Raw genomic sequence first — 22,070 nt, 5'->3', positions numbered from 1 at the left:
CATTTGGTGATGACAAGAAAATAATTACATACATTTTTTTTTATAAAAAAAACCGCAGCAACGCTAAAAAATCCGCGCGCCCCCCCCCCCGCCCGCTCCCCCCCCGCCCGCTCCCCCCCCCCGCCCGCTCCCCCCCCCGCCCGCTCCCCCCCCCCCGCCCGCTCCCCCCCCCCCCGCCCGCTCCCCCCCCCCCGCCCGCTCCCCCCCCCCCGCCCGCTCCCCCCCCCCCGCCCGCTCCCCCCCCCCCGCCCGCTCCCCCCCGCCCGCGCCGATTCATATCCCGCGCGCGGCACAAGCGGAGAATCGTCGTGGCGCACGTGGTGGGTCCGGGTGAGACCCGCGCAGCCACTGGAGGCTGCTACATTCACAATCGATTCGCTCGCGTGCGAGGTCGGAGGCGAACAAAACAACGATAAAAAAAAAACACTTGTGCCCACAGCCGAGATGCGCTCGGTCGCGCGACCAAACTCATCGTCCGCCCGCCCGCCCCGCAACTGCTTTGTCCACATCCAGAGCGGAGTAGTTGCTCAAAAGGAGGAATGCTCGTGGGGCCTCCCTCAAGGATGTCCAGCCCTGCCCCTTACAGCAGCCTTGGGCAAACGCCAGTTCCAGTTAGCCGTGGCCTTGTACCCGAGCGTCACTCCGTGTGAGTGCCAACTCGTGCGGCAGTAACGCCGTGTGTACACGCCGTGTGTACACGCCGTGACACGCACAGAGGGTACGCCACCGTGTGTACACCGCCGCGTGTACACCGCCGTGTGTACATGCTGTTACGTGACGTGACACGCACAGAGGGTACACCACCGTGTGTATGTGACGTGACACGCACAGAGGGTACACCGCCGTGTGTACACCGCCGTGTGTACACCGCCGTGTGTACACCGCCGTGTGTACACCGCCGTGTGTACACCGCCGTGTGTACACCGCCGTGTGTACACCGCCGTGTGTACACCGCCGTGTGTACACCGCCGTGTGTACACCGCCGTGTGTACACCGCCGTGTGTACACCGCCGTGTGTACACCGCCGTGTGTACACCGCCGTGACACTCCCCTGGATTGCAATGAATCATTGAGCCATGGTGGGCGCCGTGGCAGGTCGAATGGCACCCCCCGTCTGCAGTGGAAGCAGGATAAAAGCACGCCGTACATATACAAGTTCTGATGTAAGCAACACATCCCTTAACACTGGTTCATACTGCGGTGTGCGTCAACCGTAAACATTCTCCGCGTCTCTCCGCTAGGGGTTGGTGGATGTTTAAAAGATCCTGGCCCGGGGGGGGGGGGGGGGGAGGTCGCCGGTCGGAACGAGGAGAGCCATCGTGTGCCACCGTCACGGTCCACGTTTGCGCAAAAGTTGCAAACTGAACACCGCGACCGAATCGATTGGGGAGTGGAGCAGCAGCATCAGCAGCAGCCACATCGCCTCCGTGGAGCTGGGCGAGTCCTGTCGGCGAAACGAATCCTAAATTTCGATTTAAAGCTTTCGTGACTGCAAGGATTCATCTTCTTTGGTTCTTTCGGTAAAGTCACGTAGAATGAGAATAAAATAATAAAATAATAAAATAAAATAACACGATAAAATTCTCACGACGTTTCGGCCACAACACAAGTGGCCTTCATCAGGTGAAGGGACGAGACTGTCTGGAGGACAGCGCTGGAGCGTTGTGGCCGAAACGTCGTGAGAATTTTTATCGTGTTATTTTATCAATTTATTATTTTATTCTCATTCTACGTGGTGACTTTACCGAAAGAACCAAAGAAGATTAAACGAATCCTGTTGGAAAGCGTCGGCGAACCACAGCCGGCTTTCCTCAGCGACTTTCGCCACGCGAGATAAGAACGGTGGCGTGAATAGAAAACGTACCGATTCGCCCCACGGCGCGCCCCGCGGTGCCCCCCACGCTGCTGGTGAAAGTCGAGACTGCCTGCCCCTCGAAACGGGCCCCGCAGGAAGGCGCCGCCGACCTGCACGCGGTCCCCCGCCATCCATCCTTTGCACCGTTCCCAAACTCTTGTCTGCAATGTCGCCGTCGGCGGCGAAGAATCCGTTCGGAAACCTGGCAAAGGTGGAAGGGGGTGGGGCGCGCGCCGCCGCCCACGTGCCGGGAGCACTTTCCCGCTCGCCCCTCGCTGACAGAGCAGCGACCCCTTTTCGACGCTCAAGCGCCGCGATTTGGCCACAGTAACCCCAGTCCAATGACGCACACGAGCGAACGAAAAAAAAATTTACTTTATCGGGACGCCGAGGCTCCCGCGGGGCCACGCGGGAGGGCGCGTGGCACCAGTTTCGGCGCCGGCTGTTGTAAGGCGCGGCCGTTCGTGTCGCTCCGGTTCTCTGCGGCGAGAAACGACGTCATTTTAAAACGACGGCGCTGCCACCGTGCCTCTCCGAATAAAAATTAACGCCGGGAACGCTCGGGCGTTCCGAGATTCGGCGGTGAACGTGGCGCCCCACCCACCCCCCCCCCCACTACCTGCCACTACTTGCAGACGTCCCGGAACGTGGGAAGGAGTTTGAAAGTGGTGAGCGGCCGGCAGACGTCGTCAGCCTCGGCAAACCTGAGAAACGCGGCTTAACCACGGGCGGCGGCTTAACCACGGGCGGTGCCGCATCTCGGCGTTCCGAACCTCCGAGCCTCCGGGCGCGCCCCCTTGTTTTTTTGACAACGGCACAACAGACGCCAGCGTGCTCGTTCAATAACTTACTCCAACAACAACAACAATAATACCAACGATCCACCGCACTGGCTCAGCAAGCAATACTCCTCTGCACTCTACGCGCTATCGGGAAAACGTTCGTGGCAGTTATTTGTCGTTGCAGAAATGTGTAGGGTTTTTTTTATATATATGTACACACAAATAATTCATTTAAGTTTTAAAAATAATAAGTGACGGCGTGCATTACGTGTCCATGCAGCTCTACCAGCGCGTGGAGGAGAGGCTGGGACCGAGAGTCGATCAGACCAGCCGCCCCCCCCCCTCTCAACCCAAACCTGCCCCCCCTTCAAACCACCATGGATTTTCTACTGCTCCTACTCCTCCGGCTCGCGAGCACATCGCAGTCACCACCACTCCCCCCCCCCCCCCCAGCCCCCCCACACTCGGCGTGCGTCGTAGCGCCGATCGCCACCGGTCCCCACCGACCCGACCGGCCTCGGCCTCCCACCCGTCGGCGCCGGCGAACGCGGCGAGTGAAGGGGCCTTTGGCTGCCCGTCAGGCCCGCCAGGCCCGCCAGGCCCGCCAGGCCCGCCAGGCCCGCCAGGCCCGCCAGGCCCGCCAGGCCCACCAGGCCCGACGCCGCCGCCGTCGCCTCGGCAACCTCCGAGGCCCAATCCCCTCGCGGCGTTTGGGGGGTTCCGGGTCGGGGGGCACGAGCGCGCACCGCGACGGCGTCCGGAATGTTCCCGTCCCGCCCCCCCCCGCCTCCTCCTTGTGCTTCGACGTCCGCGTCTCCCCTCTGCGGGAGACCTCCGAAGGGTCCCCACCGCCCCTCGTGACGAGGGAGCCCTCAAGGTATCGCGGCGGGCGTCCCCACGCCGCCGCCGCCGCCGCCGCCGCCGCCGCCCCGCGTGGCCTCGGCGTCTCCCCGTGCCGCCGTCACGCCTCGGAGCTGCGCTGCAGTGACTCGAGCCGCACGAGCAGCGGTTTCTGCGTCTCCTCCTCGTCGCCCTCCTCCCCGGGCGCGTCGCCCGCGCCGTCGCCGTCCGCCCGCCCCGCCGCGACGTTGTTGTTGCCGTTGGCGTTGTCGCCGGGGCCGCCGCCGTCGCCGTTTTGCCCGCCCCGCTCGGGCTCCGTCGTCGCCCTGCCGTTGGACGACGCGGCCGCGGCCGACGCCGAGGCCGCGGCCGCGGCCTCGGCCGCGTCGGCGACGTCGTCCGCGCTGGGCGAGCACGGGAAGGCGGCTTTTGGGAAGAAGCGCCTCTTCACGGCGACCCCCGCCGCCACCAGCACCACCGTCACCAGCAGCCCGACCAAAAACCCCGGGCCGAACCCCGGCGGGGAATCGGACGTGGAGGCGTCTTTACCGGGCACGACGTGCGCCGACTCTGACGTGGCCGCGGTGCCCGTCGTTGGGTCCGGCCTCGCCTGCTGCCTGTTTGACTTCCGCTTGGTTACGGAGGAGGAGGTGGTGGTGGTCGACGACGAGGAGGAGGAGGAAGAGCCCGGAAGCTGCACGGTATAGCTGGCGACGAGGCGCCAGTGGCCGCCCTCCTCGGCCCAGCACAGGTACGTGCCCGTGAGATCCCGGGGGGCCGGGGGGGCGCCCTGGCGGAGCAGCAGGCCCGCCTCGGGCAGCGGCTGCCCCGGGGCCGGGCCGGAGTCTCGCTCCCAGGAGAGGCGCGCCAGGCGGGAGGGGGGGGAGCAGGGCAGCAGCAGCAGCGGCGCCAGCGCCACGCGGACGGCCACCACGTCTGCACGCGACGCGGGGGCGGCGGAGACGACGGTGAGGACGGGACAGCGGAGACACGGGGAGGGAGAGACAGCGGAGACACGGGGAGGGAGAGACACGGGGAGGGAGAGACACGGGGAGGTGAGACACGGGGAGGGAGAGGCAGCGGAGACACGGGGAGGGAGAGACACGGGGAGGGAGAGACAGCGGAGACACGGGGAGGGAGAGACACGGGGAGGGAGAGACAGCGGAGACACGGGGAGCGAGAGACACGGGGAGGGAGAGACAGCGGAGACACGGGGAGGGAGAGACACGGGGAGGGAGAGACAGTGGAGACACGGGGAGGGAGAGACACGGGGAGGGAGAGACATGGGGAGGGAGAGACAGTGGAGACACGGGGAGCGAGAGACACGGGGAGGGAGAGACACGGGGAGGGAGAGACACGGGGAGGGAGAGGCAGCGGAGACGCGGCGAGTGTGGGGGAGGTGAGGCTGGAGGCGGGGTGCGGCGCGGTGAGCACCGACCTGGCGGGTGAGCGGAGCAGAGCGTCGTCGCGTCACCACCGCTCACGTCCAGTAGCCACGACCTGTGGAGAGGGGGGGGGCACACAGGGGAGGGGGATGGGGGAGCGGCGGTGCAGCGGTTAGCGCTACGCTGCGCTACGAGCCCGGCGACCCGGGTTCGATTCCCGCTCACGGCCAACACCCAGTGACGATTATTTAAACCGGTCCTGGGCCTCCCCTAGGTCGACTCGGCCTCAAATGAGTACCTGGTGCGGTGCGTAGTAAACATCGCCACTGGGGAGACAAAGGCGGCCGGGCGTGGTGTTGGCCGCCCCACCCCCTCATGTGCCGTTCTGGTCTTCATAGATGCTCGCTAACAACACTTGCCCCAACAGTCTGTTGAGGCTACACGAGGGGGGGGGGGGTCCTTGTCTTTGTACACGTGTCTGCACGTGTGATACCCACGCTCACAGGGTGCCCTGCTCCCCGCCCCCTTCAGCCCCGTGTGTGCGAGTGTGCGAGGAGCTCGCAGATCCTTGAAAGATCTGGACACAGTCACGCCGGTGAGGCCCTCCGGCAGGCGACGCTGCGTTGTTGGCTGCATCACGTAGCCCGCATGCCCGAGCAGCTTCTGATTGGCCAGATAGAGGGGGCTAAAAAACTGGCACGGCCCGGGCGAGAAAAATGTGGAGCTGAGTGGACTTGCCGAAGTCCACTCGAGATCAGCCTCTGTGCGGTGTTGCCGGAGGGCGGTCGCCCGCCAGCAACGACGGACGACGGAGGAGCGACGCTCGCAACAACGAGCGGAGTACCGGGCGGCTAAAACAGCAGGTTGGCACAGTGGGGTGCACAGTCGGTACACATCTGCCAGTCATCTCGGTCAGTCAACCCATGGCGCCTGGGTCTGTTCCGTGACCTCCTCCCAGCAGTGAGCCCTCGACACTTCACGTGGCTTCGAAGCGCACCTAGCCTGCCACAAGCTCCGTGGTGACGTCACTGCCACTTAGTGGTGGACGGTGGTGGTTGAGTGTGGGGGGAGCGGTGGCGGAGTGGTGAGCACGCTGCTGCGCCACTAACCTGGCGACCCATACCCGCTCACCAACACCGGTGACGATTATCTGAACCGGTCCTCCCCTGGGTTGACCGAGCCGTACAAATGAGTACCCGGGGTGACGTGTAAACATCGTCACCGTCGGTGTAGTGCTGGCGGCCCACCTCCTTGTGTGAAGTGCTCGCTAACAGCACTTGCCCCAACAGTCTGCGAAGGCTACGGGGTGGGGGGGGGGGGGGGTGTCTTTGTCTTTGTGCGATTGCCGCCCCGCTCACCCGGTGCCGGTCTCCCCGCCGTGACGCCTGCACAGCCTCTGCTGGGGGTCCCAGGCGCAGCAGGGATCCCGCGCCAGTACGCAGTCCCAGCAGGCGCGGTAGCGGCCACAGCGACACACGGACAGCTGCACCACCCCCGCGGGGCCGGCCACGACCACCGAGGTCTGCGCCGCACGTACACACCGCACGTACACACCGCACGTACACACCGCACGTACACACCGCACACACACACCGCACGTACACACCGCACGTACACACCGCACACACACACCGCACGTACACACCGCACGTACACACCGCACACACACACCGCACGTACACACCGCACGTACACGTCTCACGTACACACCGCACGTACACACCGCACGTACACACCGCACGTACACGCCGCACGTACACGCCGCACGTACACGCCGCACGTACACGCCGCACGTACACGCCGCACGTACACACCGCACGGCGCACAGGACCGCACACGCACCGCACGCGAGCTTGCGGTCAGGCTCGGCCACGCCAATAAACGTCACCAGTTGGCGCGCAGAGCTAGCGAGCGCGTCACAGTAGTGGCGAGTACTTGAGACTAGTAGCGAGTTGCACCGCTCCAGTGGGTGAGTTGTGAGTTGTGAGTGACCACACTAGTTGTGAGTTGTGAGCGCACCACACTAGTTGTGAGTTGTGAGTGCACCGCACTAGTTGTGAGTTGTGAGTGTACCACACTAGTTGTGAGTGCACCACACTAGTTGTGAGTGCACCACACTAGTTGTGAGTTGTGAGTGCACCACACTAGTTGTGAGTTGTGAGTGCACCGCACTAGTTGTGAGTTGTGAGTGCACCACACTAGTTGTGAGTTGTGAGTGTACCACACTAGTTGTGAGTTGTGAGTGCACCACACTAGTTGTGAGTTGTAAGTGTACCGCACTAGTTGTGAGTTGTGAGTGCACCGGACTAGTTGTGAGTTCACCACACTAGTTGTGAGTTGTGAGTGCACCGCACTAGTTGTGAGTTGTGAGTGTACCGCACTAGTTGTGAGTTGTGAGTGTACCACACTAGTTGTGAGTGCACCGCACTAGTTGTGAGTTGTGAGTGCACCGCACTAGTTGTGAGTTGTGAGTGCACCGCACTAGGAGGGGTCACCTGGTCGTGGGTCAGCACCATGGACACCACCGGCTCCTGCTGCCCCAGCGCCTGCAGCTCCTCCACCAGGTGAGGATCTCCGCGCGACTCCGGCAGCACGGCGCGGTGCAGCGCACCCGCGTCTGGGGGGGCGGCCGAGACGCGGCACAGACACACGCGCCCATTCAGGGGCCGGGGCCCAACACTGGGAATTCAGGGCTGTGTTGGGGGTCTCCGTGTGTTGGGGGTCTCCGTGTGTTGGGGGTCTCCGTGTGTTGGGGTCTCCGTGTGTTGGGGTCTCCGTGCGTTGGGGGTCTCCGTGTGTTGGGGGTCTCCGTGTGTGGGGGTCTCCGTGTGTGAGGGTCTCCGTGTGTTGGGGGTTTCTGTGTGTTGGAGGTCTCCGTGTGTGGGGGTCTCCGTGTGTTGGAGGTCTCCGTGTGTTGGAGGTCTCTGTGCGTTGGGGGTCTCCGTGCGTTGGGGCCCCCCCACCTGTGCCCAGCAACAGCGTCCTCCAGCTCTTGCCGTCCAGCGCCGCGACGTCGACCACCAGCAGCCGGTTGTAGGCCACTCCCGGCACCAGCAGCCAGGGCCGGCCCCCCTCGGCCTTCACCGCCTCATCCATCAGGGGGTGGTCGGAGACGAAGTTGAGCGTCTCGGAGGGCAGCATCTGCGAGTCCCAGCCCAGGGGGCACTGCGAGGGGGTGGGGGGGGGGGGAGCGGAGGGCCACGTGTCCTAGCCAGTACTGGAGTCCGCACCGCGCGCACAGCGAGCGGTGCGTGTACAGTGACGTGTACCGTGGCGTGTACAGTGACGTGTACAGTGACGTGTACCGTGACGTGTACAGTCACGTGTACAGTCACGTGTACCGTGGCGTATCCCGTAACGTGTACTGTGACGTGTGACGTGTAGTGTGACGTGTACAGTGACGTGTACCGTGACGTGTACCATGACATGTACTGTGACGTGTACTGTGACGTGTGACGTGTACCGTAACGTGTACAGTGACGTGTACAGTGACGTGTACAGTGACGTGTACCGTGACGTGTACAGTGGTGTGTACCGTGACGTGTACAGTCACGTGTACCGTGACGTGTACAGTGACGTGTACAGTGACGTGTGCCGTGACGTGTACAGTGACGTGTACAGTGACGTGTGCCGTGACGTGTACCGTGGAGTGTACCGTGGCGTGTGCCGTGGAGTGTACCGTGGCGCGCACTGCCGGTACTCACGTCTCCGGGCCGTTGTGCGGGCAGGGCCCCCGCGTAGGGGGCCCACCGCTGGTCGGCCCCTCCCTGGTGCTTGAAGCTTCCGGAGAAGACGCGCTGCACCTCGTCCATGCGGTACGAGCAGACGGCCGAGACGGCGCCGCCGCCCCTGCAAGGACGCCCACAGCGACCGCGCGTCAGAGCCCACGGCAACCACGCGTCGGTACCCACGGCAACCACGCGTCGGTACCCACGGCGACCGCGCGTCAGAGCCCACGGCAACCACGCGTCGGTACCCACGGCGACCACGCGTCAGAGCCCACGGCAACCACGCGTCGGTAGGCACGGCAACCACGCGTCAGAGTCCATGGCAACCACGCGTCGGTAGCCACGGCAACCACGCGTCAGAGCCCACGGCAACCACGCGTCGGTACCCACGGCAACCACGCGTCGGTACCCACGGCGACCGCGCGTCAGAGCCCACGGCAACCACGCGTCGGTAGCCACGGCAACCACGCGTCAGAGTCCATGGCAACCACGCGTCGGTAGCCACGGCAACCACGCGTCAGATCCCACGGCAACCACGCGTCGGTAGCCACGGCAACCAGGCGTCGGTACCCGCAGGGCGGAGGGCGGAGGACGAAGTCGCGCACCTGCGGTCCGTGTAGAGGGCGTAGAACACGGTGTCGGGCCGGCCACGGAGGCCGCGGGTCGACACGACGTGCCGGAGTCCGGTGAACGCCATCTCTCTCAGCGAGCAGTCGAGCCGCGCCTTGAGGAACGTCGTCCACTTCTTCTCCAGCTTCTTCAGGCCGCCCGTGTCACCCTGGGGAACGCGGGACGACGACGACGACGTTCCCCAGCTCGTCCTTCACAGCGCCCCCCCCCCCCCCCCCCCCCCCCGTGGTGCACGGCCACGGCGCACGAGGCGGGGTGGACGACCGGTAACCGCGCGTGACGCCGACACTTTACACACGACCGCACCGGGGAGGCCCGGGACGGCTTCATGCGTGCGTCACCTACGTTGCCACGGGAACACGCAAAACTCCACGCGGAGAGTCGCCCGAGTTCTGGAATTGACCCCAGGCCCCCCCCCCCCCCCCCTCCCTCCGGCCGCGAGGCGCCGGCGGTAACCGCCGGCGCTGCCACCCTCCTGCCCCCCGTCGTGCCGCGGGGGTCGGCGTGCCTGCGTCTCTCCCTCTCTTCGTACCCCCGCCCCGCCCCGCCCCGCCGCCTCCTCACCGTGCAGACGCGCGCGACCCTCGGCACCACCACCCTGGAGTAGAAGTCGAACTCCACGGCCGTCTCCGAGAAGAAGAAGTAGACCTTGTTGTCCTGCTCCCGCGACTCGCTCTCGTTCACAAACTCCGACGCCACGAACGTCGGGTCTGTGCGGCCACGACACCAACAACAACGTCAACAACGTCAACAACAACGTCAACAACAACACCAACAACAACAACACCAACAACGCCAACAACAACACCAACAGCGCCAACAACAACGCCAACAACAACAACACCAACAACGCCAACAACAACACCAACAACAACGCCAACAACAACAACAACAACGCCAACAACAACACCAACAACGTCAACAACAACGTCGACAACATCAACAACGCCAACAACGTCCATAACAACATCAACACTGACAACAACACCGACAACATACAACAAAAACACCAACAACGTCTACAACGTCGACAACGTCAACAATGCCAACAACGTCAATAACAACATCAACAACAACACCGACAACGCCAACAACAACACCAACAACGTCAACAACAATGTCGACAACATCAACAACGCCAACAACGTCAACAACACCAACAACGTCAATAACAACACCAACAACACCGACAACATACAACAACAACACCAACAACGTCAACAACGTCGACAACGTCAACAACGTCAACAACACCAACAACGTCAATAACAACACCAACAACACCGACAACAGCACCGACAACAACAACACCAACAACAACAACGTCGTCGTGCATGCACGTGCAGTCGACTCTCGATCATCCGCGGGCGGTTTATCCGATTTGCGGATTAACCGCGCGCACCTAAAAACAAGTGTACATTGATACTCTTGTTCTTAGGTGATCTAAACCAAAAAAATATGTTCTCCATGTGATCGCCCTCAATTTTCTTAACTTATACATAATTTATACCCCAAAACAGTAAAACCTTGGATTACGAGCATAATTCGTTCCGGAAACGTGTTTGTAATCCAAAGCACTCGTATATCAAAGCACTCGTATATCAGTTGTGATCACGTGACGCTCAGCAGACAAAGCGTCTACACGTACACTACTCGTGTTGCAATACCCTCGCTCGTTTATCAAATTAATATTTAGTTAAAATTTCTGCTCGTCTTGCAAAACACTCGCAGGCCAATTTACTCGCAATCCAAGGTTTTACTGTATTAGTGCTTTTTTAGCATAGAGATCCGTGGAAAATGGTTCTAAATTTTGGATTATCCACTATTTTTAATTATCAGCGGCCGTCCTGCCCGTCATTAGCGCGGAGTCTACTGTGTTTTAGTTATCACAGCGGCTGAGCATAGGCCGGCTAAAGGGCAAAAATGCCAGGCATAAAATTGTAATAAAGAGTTAGGCGATAGTAATAGGTTTTACCCTTTTAACTGGCACAAAAACTGGCACCTTTATTCAAGGCATCATGTTTGCAATAACCACAACACAAGCAGTCAAAATGCAAACAAAAGAGACAACTCTGATAATAATATGCACTGTCCTTGAATTTGATTGGTCCACACCCAAGACGGCTTTTCTTAGAGCCTAGTCTCCACTGGTGTTGGACCAGAAGACGCCAAAAGGCGTACAACTCAAAAACAGCGCACTATCAGAGTATTGAGGGCTCGGGGTGAGCATTTACATTATGAGACCTCCTTTGCCAGTAACAAGATATAGGAATAGGTTTTACCCTTTTAACTAGGCTCTAAGAAAAGCCGTCTTGGGTGTGGACCAATCAAATTCAAGGACAGTGCCAATATTATTATCAGAGTTGTCTCTTTTGTTTGCATTTTGACTGCTTGTGTTGTGGCTATTGCAAACATGATGCCTTGAATAAAGGTGCCAGTTTTTGTGCCAGTTAAAAGGGCAAAACCTATTACTATATCTTGTTACTGGCAAAGGAGGTCTCATAATGAGTTAGGCGATGTTTGTCAATCCCGGCCCCCTGTCCCCCCGGCCGATTAATATAATCAATAATAATCATTTATCACGCGGAGGAATAATCGACATCCGTCGAGGCAGCAACCGCCGCGTGTTCGCCGTTCCCTGCGGCCGGCGTCGCGGGCGGCGTCGACGGCGTGCAGAGTCACGGCGCAGCCCACGCGCAAAAGTCTGCGGATTTGAATTTCTACACAAATTGGCGGGCGGGGGGGGGGGGGGGAGGAGGTTGATTTCCAGGAAAGGTGAATCACAGTTTGGGGCGGCCGAAACCTGGATCTGAACCCCGGGATTCCGGCGGTGGTGAGCGGGGCGAGGTGGGGGGGGGGGGGGGCATGGGGTGGTGGGGGTGAGGGGAGAGAGAAAGGGGGGTGGGGGGGGGGGGCGAACTCACTGTAGAGCCAGCTGCTCGACAGCTCGCTGGACATGCTGCTAGGGCTCCGCTGCACCACCGACTCGCTGCCCAGGTAGTTGCTGCCCGTGCCCGAGTAGAGCTCTCCTCCTGCAGAGGGAGGGGACGCGATGCCGCCGTCACCGTCACGGCCGTCGCTCTCCGTCGAGCGTTACGCTACCACCGGCGTCGACGCTCGATTAAAGATGAGAGACGGGGGGCGATGGGGGAGACTTTTTTTCACGTGGGGAATGTTGAGTTTTCCCACGGAGGGTTTCGGCAGGCGTGCGCCCCGAGGATAAAAACGAACGAATTTTGCCGGCGCCGCGCGGCACCGGCATGGCACAGCCGAGAACGGCGACGCGGCCCCCGAATGCGGCGACGCACAGAGCTCTCTAACGGCGAAATCGCTGCGATCCCTCTCCGCTGCGGTCCCCCGCACTGCCGCGCCGTCTCCCTGCAGCCAACTCAGCCGGGAGGTCGACGGGACGGCCCTCGATGACTCGCGCGGGGTGAGGCGCGGGGTGAGGCGCGGGGTGAGGCGCGGGGTGAGGCGCGGGGTGAGGCGCGGGGTGAGGCGCGGGGTGAGGTGCGGGGTGAGGCGCGGGGTGAGGCGCGGGGTGAGGCGCGGGGTGAGGCACGTGGCGAGGTGTGCAGAGAGTGCGTAGGATGCGCGGTTGTGGTGGGTGGGTGTAGGATGCGCGATGTGTACAGCGGTGTGTGCGTGGGTGCATAGAGCGGTGTGTGTGTGGGATCTTTAGTGTGGTGTGCGGGTAAATGCAGAGCGTGCGTGTGGTGAAGTGAGGTGTGTGGTGTGGCGTGGGTGAGTGGAGGGCAGTGTGGGAGCTGCGATGGACACGCACCGGTCATCAGCGAGGTGTGCCTCTGCTCGGGGTCAAAGGGGCACTTGCCCTTGCCGTCCTCCTCCATCACGGTCCCTCCAGGCTTTTTCACAAACGAGAAGTCGGCCACGTTCTACACGCGGGGTCGCACGGGGGGTCGCACGGGGTCGCACGGGGTCACAGGTCACACCAGCACGCCTGAACTCGTACCAGAACGTACACCGGCTCCCATCGACACACAACAAAGCACTAACGTGCACTTTTAAATCATCTAGATTGAAAACTTTTTTTTTAGAACAGTTTTTTGTGTTTAGCTTGTTGTCCTTCCCCCACACCTCCGATTAGCACGGTTGGCTACGTACGGTGCAAAAGAAGTTCAACAGACACGGTAATATTCACCCACACAAGCCAATGCAGAACCACTACATCACCCCAAAGTGTGTTTCATAATGTGATGCGCTAACCACTGCACGACTGCTCCACCAATGAATACAAAGATCCCCCACCCCCCGTGTAGCCTTAACAGACTGTAGAGGCAAGTGCTGTTCATGAGCACCTTGGAAGGCCGGCGCGGCACGCGAGGGGGTGGGTGGCCAGCACCACGCCCGGCCGCCTTTGTCTCCCCAGTGACGATGTTTTTTCTACACACCGCTACGCCGGGTGCTCGTTTGAGGCCGAGTCACCCGAGGGGAGGCCCGAGACCGCTTTGGACGACCGTCACCGGTGAGAGGGCCGCCGCACCAAAACTCGCACGCTCAAGAACACCCACGCACGCGTCCCCACCCCCCCTGGCGCGTGGCGGCGGCGGAGGGCGGGGGGGGAGGGGGGCGGCACCACTCACGATGTAGGCGCACTTGGGCTGGAAGGCGCCGGTGCCGCACGCGTACAGCCGCGTGCCGTCGAGTCGGTGCAGCACCCGCACGAAGTTGAAGCACTCCCACTGCGGCACAGGGCGTCCCTCACGCTCGCACCGGGCTCACGGTCGCACCGGGGGGCCCCCCCACACGCTCACACCGGGGGGCCCCCCCTCACACTGACACCAGGCCACCCCTCATGCTCACAACGCAGCCCCCATTCTCACACTGACGATGATTGGACCGCACGCACCCACATGACCCTAACGGACACACCGGGGTCGCCGCAGCGATTATGGAATCCACACGGTCGCAATGCCACCGCCCCCTCCCCCCCATTGGGGCGCCACGGTGGCTGGGAGATGTTAACTACCTCGCCTGGTGAGCAGGAGGCCGTAGGTTCGATCCCGACCCTGACGCCCGTCCTGTATTCGGAGTTTACGGTGTCCCTCCTCGTGGTCGCGTGGATTTTTCTCCGGGTCCTCCGGTTTTTCCCTCCCCATTTAGAAACGTGTTCAAGAGTATTTGGCTGCTATCAATTATTTCCACGTGATGAGCCACTTCGTTGAGCTATCATTTGTGATTGCCGGGCTGCATCTGAAAAAACACATAGCTACATTTAAGAAAAGCTTGCATTAGTTTACGGTACCTGGCTGTTCCTCTTCGACTGACACGTCTTCATTTGGCTGTCAGCCGTCCAGGAGAGCTGATGAGAGAGAGGGAGACAAACAGACACAGAGGCAAGAGGGTCACGGCCAGATACGATCGCTCGAGCGACGGACACGCAGACGGGGCGGCCGAACAGACACAGAACTCTGGGAACAACAACAACACGACTCAACACGAGGCGTCACGATGTCGAGGGAAGCCCACGGCCGTTCATGCCGCCCGAGCCTTCAACAGACGCCTCAAAGAGACGAAGATTAAACGGAGGGAGGTCACCCGCGTGAACCCGAGGTCGCAGCGTCAAGAGGTCACGGGGTCAGGATTCACGGGCCTGCCCGAGGCCGCGAGTCTCAGGACCTGTAAGTCACCGAGTCCCTGGGTCACGAGCGCCGGGGTTCCGTCTCTCCGGAGGTCCCCGTTCTCTACGGAGGTCCCCCTGGCTACGGCGGGTCCCCTGTCCCCCCCCGGATCCCCATCCACACATTCCCCAGATCTCTCTGGGTCCCTGTCCCCCGGGTGCCCTTTGGTCCCCCGGGCAGTGGGGTCCCCCCCAGATCCACGTCCCCCGGGGTGCCCCCACGCCCCGGGGTGCCCCGGCGGCTAGGGGGTCCCCCCGGCCGCTGGCGGGGTGCCCCCCCTCCCTCACGGCGGGGTGGAGCTCGCGGGAGACGTTGCGGGCGTCCAGGGCGAGGATGGCGTCGCGCGCGCCCACGTAGAGCGCCGAGCGCTGCGGCACCAGCAGCAGCGCCGACGCGTCGGGCACGGCGCGGAAACTCATCGCCTCCTCCTGCACCAACTCTGAAGGGGTGGGGGGGGGGGGAGCGGGGTGGGGTGAGGCCCTTGCAGTGACAGGAGTAACTGATGGTGCGAAATCATTTGCATGCGGCGCCGTTTCCCCAGGTCGAACGTATGCCCCCCGCCCCCCGCCCCCTCTAGTACCCGATTAGTGCCGGCGGCAGCGGCGGATCGCCGGGGGAATAAAAAAAAACATTTGCCTGCGCGCCGCCGCGTCGCAGTCGGCCTCACGCGGCCGCCGGGCCGCAACAAACGGGTCGCCAATTCGCGGACGGCGCGGCACGCCGCTCGTGGGCCGCGTGAACTCGGGCGGGGGGGAGGGGGCGTGTGTTCCGAACCCCCCCCCCACCCCACACCCCCACCCCCCCCGCCGCGGGGTTATCGACGCCGCAATCGTCGAGCGCTCAATATTCACAGGCGGGCGTCATTTGATTGCGGGGGGCGACGCGGGGAGCGGTTGTCGTCGTTGCGGTGAGCTCGCTCCGCCGCTAAACCGGCGAGCCAAGTTCGAGTCCCGCTCACGCCCAACACCAGTGGCGCAATTATCGAAAGCGGTTCTTGGGCCTCTCCCTAGGTCGACTCGGCCTCAAATGGGTACACTGGGGGAGACAAAGGCGGCCGGGCGTGGTGCTGGCCACCCACGCCCTCGGGTACCACCGTGCCCACGGCCTTCATAGGTCCTCTGATGGGCCACCGCCGCTGCTGCTGAGAGATAATCATCGGAGGCGAAATTTCCACCGTTGGTTCCGCCGGCCTCACGGCGCCGTGTTCACAACACCTCCCACACTATCATCACAATTGTTACTATTGTTACTATCATCACAATTGTTACTATCATCACAATTGTTACTATCATCACAATTGTTACTATTGTTACTATCATCACAATTGTTACTATCATCACAATTGTTACTATCATCACAATTGTTACTATCATCACAATTGTTACTATCATCACAATTGTTACTATTGTTACTATCATCACAATTGTTACTATCATCACAATTGTTACTATTGTTACTATCATCACAATTGTTACTATCATCACAATTGTTACTATCATCACAATTGTTACTATTGTTACTATCATCACAATTGTTACTATCATCACAATTGTTACTATCATCACAATTGTTACTATTGTTACTATCATCACAATTGTTACTATCATCACAATTGTTACTATTGTTACTATCATCACAATTGTTACTATCATCACAATTGTTACTATCATCACAAGTGTTACTATTGTTACTATCATCACAATTGTTACTATCATCACAATTGTTACTATCATCACAATTGTTACTATTGTTACTATCATCACAATTGTTACTATCATCACAATTGTTACTATCATCACAATTGTTACTATCATCACAAATGTTACTATTGTTACTATCATCACAATTGTTACTATCATCACAATTGTTACTATCATCACAATTGTCACTATTGTTACTATCATCACAATTGTTACTATCATCACAATTGTTACTATCATCACAATCATCACAATTGTTACTATCATCACAATTGTTACTATCATCACAATTGTTACTATCATCACAATTGTTACTATTGTTACTATCATCACAATTGTTACTATCATCACAATTGTTACTATCATCACAATTGTTACTATTGTTACTATCATCACAATTGTTACTATTGTTACTATCATCACAATTGTTACTATCATCACAATTGTTACTATCATCACAATTGTTACTATCATCACAATTGTTACTATCATCACAATTGTTACTATCATCACAATTGTTACTATTGTTACTAACATCACAATTGTTACTATCATCACAATTGTTACTATCATCACAATTGTTACTATCATCACAATTGTTACTATCATCACAATTGTTACTATCATCACAATTGTTACTCTCATCACAATTGTTACTATCATCACAATTGTTACTATCATCACAATCGTTACTATTGTTACTATCATCACAATTGTTACAATCATCACAATTGTTACTATCATCACAATTGTTACTATTGTTACTATCATCACAATTGTTACTATCATCACAATTGTTACTATCATCACAATTGTTACAATCATCACAATTGTTACTATCATCACAATTGTTACTATCATCACAATTGTTACTATCACCACAATTGTTAATATCATCACAATTGTTACTATTGTTACTATCATCACAATTGTTACTATCATCACAATTGTTACTATCATCACAATTGTTGCTATCATCACAATTGTTACTATCATCACAATTGTTACTATCATCACAATTGTTACTATCATCACAATTGTTACTATTGTTACTATCATCACAATTGTTACTATCATCACAATTGTTACTATCATCACAATTGTTACTATCATCACAATTGTTACTATCATCACAAGTGTTACTATCATCACAATTGTTACTATTGTTACTATCATCACAATTGTTACTATCATCACAATTGTTACTATCATCACAATTGTTGCTATCATCACAATTGTTACTATCATCACAATTGTTACTATCATCACAATTGTTACTATCATCACAATTGTTACTATCATCACAATTGTTACTATTGTTACTATCATCACAATTGTTACTATCATCACAATTGTTACTATCATCACAATTGTTACTATCATCACAAGTGTTACTATCATCACAATTGTTACTATTGTTACTATCATCACAATTGTTACAATCGTCACAATTATTACTATCATCACAATTGTTACTATCATCACAATTGTTACTATCATCACAATTGTTACTATCATCACAATTGTTACTATCATCACAATTGTTACTATTGTTACTATCATCACAATTGTTACTATCATCACAATTGTTACTATCATCACAATTGTTACTATCATCACAATTGTTACTATTGTTACTATCATCACAATTGTTACAATCATCACAATTGTTACTATCATCACAATTGTTACTATCATCACAATTGTTACTATCATCACAATTGTTACTATCATCACAATTGTTACTATCATCACAATCGTTACTATTGTTACTATCATCACAATTGTTACAATCATCACAATTGTTACTATCATCACAATTGTTACTATTGTTACTATCATCACAATTGTTACTATTGTTACTATCATCACAATTGTTACTATCATCACAATTGTTACTATCATCACAATTGTTACAATCATCACAATTGTTACTATCATCACAATTGTTACTATCATCATAATTAATTGTTACTATCATCACAATTGTTAATATCATCACAATTGTTACTATTGTTACTATCATCACAATTGTTACAATCATCACAATTGTTACTATCATCACAATTGTTACTATCATCACAATTGTTACTATTGTTACTATCATCACAATTGTTACTATCATCACAATTGTTACTATCATCACAATTGTTACTATCATCACAATTGTTACTATCATCACAATTGTTACTATCATCACAATTGTTACTATTGTTACTATCATCACAATTGTTACTATCATCACAATTGTTACTATCATCACAATTGTTACTATCATCACAATTGTTACTATTGTTACTATCATCACAATTGTTACAATCGTCACAATTATTACTATCATCACAATTGTTACTATCATCACAATTGTTACTATCATTACAATTGTTACTATCATCACAATTGTTACTATCATCACAATTGTTACTATCATCACAATTGTTACTATCATCACAATTGTTACTATCATCACAATTGTTACTATCATCACAATTGTTACTATCATCACAATTGTTACTATTGTTACTATCATCACAATTGTTACAATCATCACAATTGTTACTATCATCACAATTGTTACTATCATCACAATTGTTACTATCATCACAATCGTTACTATTGTTACTATCATCACAATTGTTACAATCATCACAATTGTTACTATCATCACAATTGTTACTATCATCACAATTGTTACTATTGTTACTATCATCACAATTGTTACTATCATCACAATTGTTACTATCATCACAATTGTTACAATCATCACAATTGTTACTATCATCACAATTGTTACTATCATCACAATTGTTACTATCATCACAATTGTTAATATCATCACAATTGTTACTATTGTTACTATCATCACAATTGTTACACTCATCACAATTGTTACTATCATCACAATTGTTACTATCATCACAATTGTTACTATTGTTACTATCATCACAATTGTTACTATCATCACAATTGTTACTATCATCACAATTGTTACTATCATCACAATTGTTACTATCATCACAATTGTTACTATCATCACAATTGTTACTATTGTTACTATCATCACAATTGTTACTATCATCACAATTGTTACTATCATCACAATTGTTACTATCATCACAATTGTTACTATCATCACAATTGTTACTATCATCACAATTGTTACTATTGTTACTATCATCACAATTGTTACAATCATCACAATTATTACTATCATCACAATTGTTACTATCATCACAATTGTTACTATCATCACAATTGTTACTATCATCACAATTGTTACTATTGTTACTATCATCACAATTGTTACTATCATCACAATTGTTACTATCATCACAATTGTTACTATCATCACAATTGTTACTATCATCACAATTGTTACTATCATCACAATTGTTACTATCATCACAATTGTTACTATTGTTACTATCATCACAATTGTTACAATCATCACAATTGTTACTATCATCACAATTGTTACTATCATCACAATTGTTACTATCATCACAATTGTTACTATCATCACAATTGTTACTATTCTTACTATCATCACAATTGTTACAATCATCACAATTGTTACTATCATCACAATTGTTACTATCATCACAATTGTTACTATCATCACAATTGTTACTATCATCACAATTGTTACTATTGTTACTATCATCACAATTGTTACTATCATCACAATTGTTACTATTGTTACTATCATCACAATTGTTACTATCATCACAATTGTTACTATCATCACAATTGTTACTATTGTTACTATCATCACAATTGTTACTATCATCACAATTGTTACTGTCATCACTCCGTCGGAGGGGGCCAGACCCAAGCACGTGGATCGTGACCACCGCGGTATCTCCTCCCCCCCAGCACCACCGGGGGAGGGAGCGGGGTTGAACACGCAGCGAGAGAGCGAGCGACAACAGGAATGCCGCGCCTGCGGAGAGGCCGGTGGCATCGCGCGATGGCCCAAAGGTCCAAAAAGGTCAGAGCGGCCGGCGGCAAGCGGTCAGCGAAAACGTGACGGGGAGAGGAGTTGCAGCACGCCGCTTGGGTTAAAGCGGGGGTTTATTTTCGACTTATTTATTTATTCTCGTGCGAGCTTGGGAAGAGGCGGGAGATGACAGGAGGGAGGAATTCCAGAGCGGAGGCAGCGCAAGGGAAAGAATTTGATTTTGTTGAAACGGGTTTTTGTTATTCCGCTGAGGACTTGAGTAAACCTTAGGCTGGTACGAGGATGAGCGAAAAACGCCAAAAACATTCGCTTAGACATTTAAACTTCACAAAACGATCTGACCTGCACAGCGGGCAAAAAAGCAACAGGCAATCTCATTCAGCTCCATAAGAAGCTCTCCCCTTCCACCGCCACTTCTACCCAGCAATCCAACCGCCTGTATAATGCACCGCAGGACACGGAACAGCGTGGCGAGGAGGGCGAGCTGGTGCGAGTTAAAACCACCACCATCACGCCCACCGCCATCGCAGCCTAGACCATCACCACATCCTCCAACGCTGCGGCTGCTATCAAATCGTCCTCCATCACGCCCGCCGCCGCCGCCGCCACCGCCGCACCCATCAACATCATATCACCAACCGCTTTCACGCCCTTCCATCATCGCACACAGCGCCATCACCACCCATCGCCATCACGGCCGCTAACACACTCTCCAACCATCACACACCCGTCACATCGCCACCATCACACCCGCCACCGTCGCAACACCCACCCCATCACACCACACCGTTATCGCACAAAACCCATCGCACCGACCACCACCACCACCACAGCAGCCAGCACTCACCTTCATAGGAGAAGCTGACTCGGGGCACCAGCGGCCCCTCGGCGGCCACGCGCAGAACTCCCAGCACCAGCACCAGTGCCGGCACGGTACCCATCTCCCCTGCTGCTCTCCCCTCACCACCCCCACCACCCTCCTCACCACCCTCCTCACCGCCCTCCTCACCACCCTCGTCACCGCCCTCCTCACCACCCTAGGCGCTGCGTAGAACGGAGTGGCCGCCGAGCGTAGCCAAGGGCCCTGCCGTGGGTCCCTTCCTCTGCCTCCTCCTGCCGCAAACCGTCCTACCTCGTCACGCAGGTCGGCATCTGTGTAGCACACGCACACCGCAGACACAGCGCACTCAGGCACAGCGCAGACACAGGCACAGCACAGACACAGCGTACACAAGCACAGCACAGACACGTTGCATGCACAGCACAGACACAGCGTACACAGGCACAGCACAGACACGTCGCGTGCACAGCACAGACACAGCGTACACATGCACAGCACAGACACAGCGTACACAGGCACAGCACAGACACGTCGCGTGCACAGCACAGACGCACCACACGCACAGACACACCACACGCACAGCACAGACAGATCGCACGCACAGCAGACTCACCACATGCACAGCACATGGATGAGACGTGCACAGCACACGCACTGGCGGGCAAAAGCACAGCAAACGCAAATGGCACGCATGGTACACGTATAG

General features: G+C 55.3%; 1 protein-coding gene across 6 annotated transcripts in view; it reads right to left on the bottom strand.

Annotated features, from left to right (window-relative positions):
• Positions 1-246: 246 nt before the first annotated feature.
• The window catches only part of LOC116954916 (semaphorin-4C-like), a 55,380-nt gene continuing 33,556 nt past the window's right edge, over positions 247-22,070 (bottom strand). For all 6 annotated transcript variants that reach the window (XM_076052645.1, XM_076052648.1, XM_076052650.1 and 3 more), the window contains exons 2-15: positions 21,371-21,675; positions 15,150-15,301; positions 14,487-14,543; positions 13,825-13,923; positions 13,005-13,116; positions 12,145-12,252; positions 9,785-9,930; positions 9,196-9,368; positions 8,567-8,711; positions 7,826-8,027; positions 7,358-7,479; positions 6,221-6,384; positions 4,916-4,977; positions 247-4,413 (exon numbers count right to left, since the gene is read on the bottom strand). In XM_076052645.1, coding sequence (XP_075908760.1) covers positions 3,599-4,413; positions 4,916-4,977; positions 6,221-6,384; positions 7,358-7,479; positions 7,826-8,027; positions 8,567-8,711; positions 9,196-9,368; positions 9,785-9,930; positions 12,145-12,252; positions 13,005-13,116; positions 13,825-13,923; positions 14,487-14,543; positions 15,150-15,301; positions 21,371-21,464 — 2,451 coding nt within the window. In that variant the 5' untranslated portion in view covers positions 21,465-21,675 and the 3' untranslated portion in view covers positions 247-3,598. The remainder of the gene's footprint in view (positions 4,414-4,915; positions 4,978-6,220; positions 6,385-7,357; positions 7,480-7,825; positions 8,028-8,566; positions 8,712-9,195; positions 9,369-9,784; positions 9,931-12,144; positions 12,253-13,004; positions 13,117-13,824; positions 13,924-14,486; positions 14,544-15,149; positions 15,302-21,370; positions 21,676-22,070) is intronic.

This window comes from Petromyzon marinus, chromosome 57 (assembly GCF_048934315.1).
Source record: "Petromyzon marinus isolate PM22_M1 ecotype Great Lakes invasive population chromosome 57, UKy_Petmar_22M1.pri1.0, whole genome shotgun sequence".
NCBI classification, from domain to species: Eukaryota; Metazoa; Chordata; class Hyperoartia; order Petromyzontiformes; family Petromyzontidae; genus Petromyzon; species Petromyzon marinus.
Note: the sequence above shows the minus strand (reverse complement) of the source record. Positions and strands in the feature narration are given on the sequence as shown.